The sequence below is a fragment of the Poromitra crassiceps genome, assembly GCF_964638095.1.
Source record: "Poromitra crassiceps genome assembly, chromosome: 9".
NCBI classification, from domain to species: domain Eukaryota; kingdom Metazoa; phylum Chordata; class Actinopteri; order Beryciformes; family Melamphaidae; genus Poromitra; species Poromitra crassiceps.
The window spans coordinates 28,459,086-28,465,502 of NC_139630.1; the positions used below are offsets into that span (position 1 = coordinate 28,459,086).

At 46.5% G+C, this 6,417-nt stretch overlaps 1 protein-coding gene and 1 pseudogene across 2 annotated transcripts in view; one reads left to right on the forward strand and one right to left on the reverse strand.

Annotated features, from left to right (window-relative positions):
* Positions 1–205: 205 nt before the first annotated feature.
* On the forward strand, positions 206–4,910 carry LOC310782535 (inactive serine protease 35-like; annotated as a pseudogene). Its single transcript, XR_014554065.1, has 2 exons — positions 206–318; positions 1,550–4,910. The product of XR_014554065.1 is annotated as an inactive serine protease 35-like (transcript).
* LOC310782237 (clathrin coat assembly protein AP180-like) overlaps positions 3,123–6,417 on the reverse strand; it is a gene marked incomplete at both ends in the record, with an annotated part of 26,858 nt that continues 23,563 nt past the window's right edge. The window contains one exon of the mRNA XM_083642918.1: positions 3,123–3,199. Within this exon, the coding sequence (XP_083499044.1) occupies positions 3,123–3,199 (77 nt within the window). The remainder of the gene's footprint in view (positions 3,200–6,417) is intronic.

Sequence of the window (6,417 nt, forward strand, 5' to 3'; positions counted from 1 at the left end):
TTTTTTTTTGCTTTTGACTTCAAATCCAAATGTCATCACATGATCAAAAACTCCATTCATACTCCTCCTCAAATTAGCTGGCTCCCCCTTCTGCCGGTTTGCTCCTAATCTTTTCCTGCTTCACAGACTAGTGGGACAGAGATTTCTGTATATGAGGATCTTGCACACAGTGTGTTCCGTTGCACTCCTGTTTTGGGGAGCCTGCAGGCAATGATGGGACCGGGTCTGCTGGAAGTCATTTGGATAGAGTGTCTCTTTTAATAGTCAGTGCGCAAATATGTTCTGGGAGCTGTTCTGGTGCTTTTTGAACGTTTGCAGGTAGGAATATTTTTTTGACTTTTTTGGAATTCTTTTATAAGTGATTGTAGTGCCAAATAGCCTGGAGTGGCAATTGTCTCAAAAGAAAATGACATTAGGCTACTTTTATCATTATAATTTCCTCTTAATCGTCATGGAATTCCTGACATTATTTTTCATTATTCATTTCATTATTTTCACATTATTTAAATCTGGGTCCAGCCAGATTTACCAGTTGAAATGGTAAAATCAGTGCATTGAATGCATTTGAAATCACTATTGACTCAATTGCAAACACCTTGTTGTGGAATAAAGGACGCTCTCTCATGGCTGGTCAAAGTTTGATTCCAAATTTATTATGAACACAAATCATATTTATACTGCCTCTTGCACGCACAGCAAACTACGGGGCAGGAACACCACTTACAGCTATCTAATGAGCCTTCCTCCAGGGATTCATTGTTTTGAACAAGTCTCCAGATAAGATCATTTGGCATGGACACACCAAACCTCTTTGCACACATATTTGTATTGCCACACAGCAGCATCCTCCATACTGGTAAAAGTCAAGTCTATATGTTTGTGCAGATTACATTTAAATGTGTAAATTCTACCATAACCTCAGGTCGATTGTAGGCTAAATGATGTTGTTTAGACACAACTGACACTTGCCCACTCAGTCAGTTTATTACAACATTGTTACATTGTCAGTCTAAAGGCTTGTGCGCCCTCTCCTGGCTATTATGTAGCATGCAGGCTATAAGTCGAGTTTTGGGGAAACATGCTCTCTCTCTCTCTCTCTCTCTCTCTCTCTCTCTCTCTCTCTCTCGCTCTCTCTCACCCACACACACCCACACGCACGCACGCACACGCACGCACACGCACGCACACGCGCCACGCGCACACGCACACACACACACACACACACACACACACACACACACACACACACACACACACACACACACACACACACACCGTGGCTGGTAGTAGCTGGGATTATTACATCCAGTAACTGAACTGACATCATAGATAGGCTACTGATTTAATTAGCCTAATCTTTTCTCACTCATAATTGTGAGACTCACAATAATCTCTCTCTCTCTCTCTCTCTCTCTCCCTCTCTCTCTCTCTCTCTCTCTCTCCCTCTCTCTCTCTCTCTCTCTCTCTCTCTCTCCCTCTCTCTCTCTCTCTCTCTCTCTCCCCCTCTCTCTCTCTCTCCCTCTCTCTCTCTCTCTCCCTCTCTCTGCAGTGGGATGGGCCCCAAACACGTGTGTCTGCTGCTCTGTGTGGCTGCCCTGGGAGTTCCTGGGGTCCGCAGTGAGGATGCAGCGTACAGCTGGTCCAGGGATGAGCCTCCCTGTGCTGCTGGACAGACACACAGAGCTTTTGAACACGCCCGCCGCGTTCAGAGGGCAGGGAGAGGATGAAGATGGGGGAGGGACAGAGAGACTGTGTGGGATCGAGTGTCAAAGCGCCCTACCACCTCTCGACCAGGACTGAGCAAGAGAGGATTCTGGGATATGAGACGATGTACGAGAACGGCACGCGCACGCAGACGGAGGTCACGTTGCAGGCCTTTCTTAACGAGACGTCTCCGCGTCCGCCTGCCCGGCACGCGCCGACACGCCCCCGCGGGAAACGCGAAGTTTACGGTGCGGATGGACGCTTTGTGATCTCTGACTTGCAGTTCACCACCAACTACCCGTTCTCCACTGCGGTCCGCCTCTCCACAGGCTGCTCCGGAGTCCTGGTGTCCCCAAAGCACGTGCTGACGGCAGCCCACTGCATCCACGACGGCGCGGACTACCTAGGAGGGGCCAGGAAGCTTAAAGTCGGGGTGCTACAGCTCAAGGCCAAAAGGGGACGAGGGGGGAGGCAGAGGGGAGGGCGGCGGAGAGGTGGGATGAGAGGAAAGGGGGAGACAGATGAGGAGGAAAGAGAGATGGTGGAGGAAGGCGAGGGGCAGAATAGGATAGAGGGAGATCTGATGAGAGGGAGGAAGGGGGGTAACGGCAGGAGGAGGTGGAGAGGAAGGAGAGAGGGTGAGGAGGGAGCAGCTGGCCAGGTAGAGAGCAAAGCAGGTAGACAGAGAAGAAGGCCCAGGCTCAACCGCGTACGACGCAGCGCCGAACCCGGAAAGCAGCCCGTCTTCCGTTGGACGAGGGTTAAACAAACCCGCATCCCCACGGGCTGGATCCACGCCCGGAGCTCTGCCAACTCTGCTGCCCCCCGACTATGACTATGCCCTTCTGGAGCTCAAACAGCCCGTCAAACAGAAGCACATGGAGCTCGGGGTGGCGCCCTCTACGAAGCACCTGGCGCGAATCCACTTCTCGAGCTACGACGCCGACAAAGGTCTGCTGGACGGGCACGGCGGTGAGAAGGTAGTCTACCGCTTTTGTTCGGTGACAGAGGAGTCGGACGACCTGATGTACCAGCGCTGCGATGCGCAGCAGGGCGCGACGGGCGCAGGCGTCTACGTTCGTCTGAGACAAGAGACGGGAGGCGCAGGCGGCAAAGGGAAGTGGCAGAGGAAGGTGATCGGTGTATTCTCAGGGCATCGGTGGGTGGAGGTGGAGGGTGGTGAGCAGAGGGACTTTAATGTCGCAGTGAGGATCACACCCCCCAAATATGCCCAGATCTGCCACTGGATCCACGGAGATCCCAGTCTGTGTAACGAAGCTTGAGCGCATGGAGGATCAATGGATCTACAAGAGACCTGCAAAAAAGATCTGGACGCATTCAAAAAGCAGGCTATTCAGGAGTGCTGATCTTAAGACCAGCTTACCTCTTCTGTCACAGTATAGTTTGTCAGGCCATTATCAGCACACCTGCGACCCCAGACTGCTACACAAATACTTGGCGTCATGAAGCTGAGGCCTTGTCAGCTCATTTATCCCTACAGTGAATCACAGAAATCACAAGTTGTAAAGAGCTTTTGAGTCTTGATCAGAGCTTCATGAGATTCAGGAAGACGGCTGGTAGCTCCCAATATTTGTCAGATTTGTTTGACATTAAAAAATGATGTTTCGAGGCCCTCACAAGCTCTTCATCAGGTCAGGTTTGTTGATCGTCAAGGTGAAGAGCCTGTGACGGCTCGAACCGTTGTCATTTTTAATGTAAAATAAATCCGAAAAATATTGGGAGCTACCAACAGTGTCGTGAGTCTTCCTGAATCTCATGAAGTAACTATTTTGACTCAGCGCCTGGAAAAGAGATGTGCGTGTGTATACTTCGATTTCTCTTGATCAGAGCTGCAAAGCCATGTAAATAAATCATATATACAGTAAGGAGAACGAAAGGATGGGATGGAGAGAAAATATACTGTAAACAATCAAATGCTCATAAACATTAGATGCTATCTTTATTTTACTATGTACAAGTCAAGTACTTGAATCTGGTTTGAGTATTCATGTTGAGAGAAAAAAGTTAGCAACTAACTCCACAGCGCTGACAGTCTTCCTCTAGAAGACCTAACATATTATATAATTCCTGAAATCGTAATTATCTTATGTGACAAACAGCACATCTTTTGCTCATGTGTCCGTTAATGTTTGCCTCGTTTGCTACTCGATCATCATGTATGCTGATACTGTAGTGCACAGAAGTGTCATTGGTGCTAGTCTGTCCAGCAGGTGCTGATTCTTTGAATGTTTAAGGAACTATAACTGATGTATATGGATGCCATTTTGCAAAATTGTTCTGAGACTTCTCTAATATTTTCTGAATTTTAAAAGCTTTTAGCACATAATTTCACAAACAAATTTGTATTGATTATTGATTGTGGCTATAATGTTCATGTCACAAAATCATTAAAGTGATCATACGGAAGATTTTCATGTAAATAAATGTCTGTTAAGTCACTATCTATCTGATAGTGACTTAACACAATGGTGATTAAGCCTATGGCCCATTGATGGAAGCCTTTGCATTTTCAGTATTGCAGCATTTCTGAACTTGGTGTCGGTGGTGACACAGGGTGGGCGGAGCTAACACAATAGACTCACTCTGTAGGTTACTGTAGGTTCACAGGGTGGGCGGAGCTAACACAATAGACTCACTCTGCAGGTTACTGTAGGTTCACAGGGTGGGCAGAGCTAACACAATAGACTCACTCTGTAGGTTACTGTAGGTTCACAGGGTGGGCAGAGCTAACACAATAGACTCACTCTGTAGGTTACTGTAGGTTCACAGGGTGGGCGGAGCTAACACAATAGACTCACTCTGCAGGTTACTGTAGGTTCACAGGGTGGGCGGAGCTAACACAATAGACTCACTCTGTAGGTTACTGTAGGTTCCTCGACAACTCTTGTGTGAAGTAGGATAACAAGCTACTCTTTCCCGGTCTCTCCAGCATTACGGGTGGTTACTATGGGCCGAACAAACGTAATGTAATGTCACATAACAGTTTGGATCTCACCTGCAATTACCACTAATCGCCAGTAGGTGTCACCCAAGAGAACAAAACTGAAATCTTCCATATTATCACTTTAAGGATAGCAAATAAAAATGTTGAGCTGGAAAAACCCAGAGCAGAGAGATACAGTAAGTGATGAGTCACGAGGGTTGTTTGGATCAGTGTATTTGTATTTTATTGCATCTCATTTGGACTCACATGCAAGGTGGGGTGGGGGAGGGAGGGGACGATGCCACCAATTATAACCCAAAAAACAACACAGCCTTCATTATGAATACTTAGCAAACATTATTTACCCACATTCTTTTTTTCTTCGCTCATTTGTTTTGTTTGTTTTATGTCATCTTGATCGTCTTTATTTTGCTTTCAACACTTTGTAATTATGCCACAATGGATTAAAGATACAGTCACTTTGGAAATAAACAACACACGGAACATCCAGCGTATATTTTGAGTGCTTTACAGTGAGAGAGTCCCCGAGACTTCCAACGAGAGTACATGAACAGCTGTACTGACCACTGCTTCACAACAACCTTTAGGAGGACTGAGGTCATATTCCAGTTACATCCACACATTTTGTCAAATGTCTACATTGTGTGAGACAAGGGAAGGAGCTCTCTGACAGTGTTGGAATGCATCCCAGAGCGACCTCACGTTGCATGCTACGATGCAGTATCACTCCACACCAGCAGAGGGCAACAGTAAACAGTCGGGGGTGGGGGGGGGGGGGGGCGGGGGGCTAAGTTTCCATCCAATACTGACTCTGAATACAGCTTGAGAGATATGTACAAAAGGAGGCGGGACCATTTTGAAACATGTTTGCATTTTTGTCCATCATATAGTTTGTCAACATAACTAAAAATATATGATACATTTTTTCTTTCAAATAAAGATTAAAGAAAATATGTATAATCTATCATCAAAATATTCTAAAATGCATACGTCAATTTGAACACAGTCCACAAATTTTTTGCATGTATCACACAATCCCTAAAAAAGATAAAATAAAAATGAACATACAGTACTGAACACAAAGAGGAATGTACCATATGATTTGATCCACGATAAGCCCAAATTTGCGGTTGCCAGTTGGAGACTTAAGAATTTTCAAAGTTACACTTTGATTCAGAACTGTTCTCAAAAGAGTTGAAATACCGTAGACGCCGGGTGGGAGGATGAGTGGCCAAGCAGATAGAAGTACAACCAAGTTTTGAATGATATAAACATAGCTCAGCATTAGTTTGGACAGCAGGGGGGGGGGGGGGGGGGGGGTGAGAAGAGTGGGCGGGGATTGGCCAGTGAGGTTTACACACACCGAACACAGTCCACATTGAACAACACAGTCCTCGTCTGGGAAACGCGCAAAGAAACCAACATATATCCACCATTCCAAGTCAGCTGATACGCAGAAATCCAGAACGAATCTAAATACACGATAATTTTTTTTTAAGTTCGTTTTTTTCCTCATAGTATATTAAGTAAAGGTTAACACTGAAGTACACGCACACTCACACGTAAACGGAATTGTGTTTTCTGTATCTAGGGTTCACATTCACGGTTGTGCTACAAACATTAGATAGGGAGGGGCGAGTGTGTTTTGAGGGGCTGCGGTCGGCAGGAAGTCGGAGTGGGGGGGGGGGGCGGGGGCAAAGATCGTAGAGTTGATGGCTGATTGGCTGGGGGGCATGACGACTGAGGGT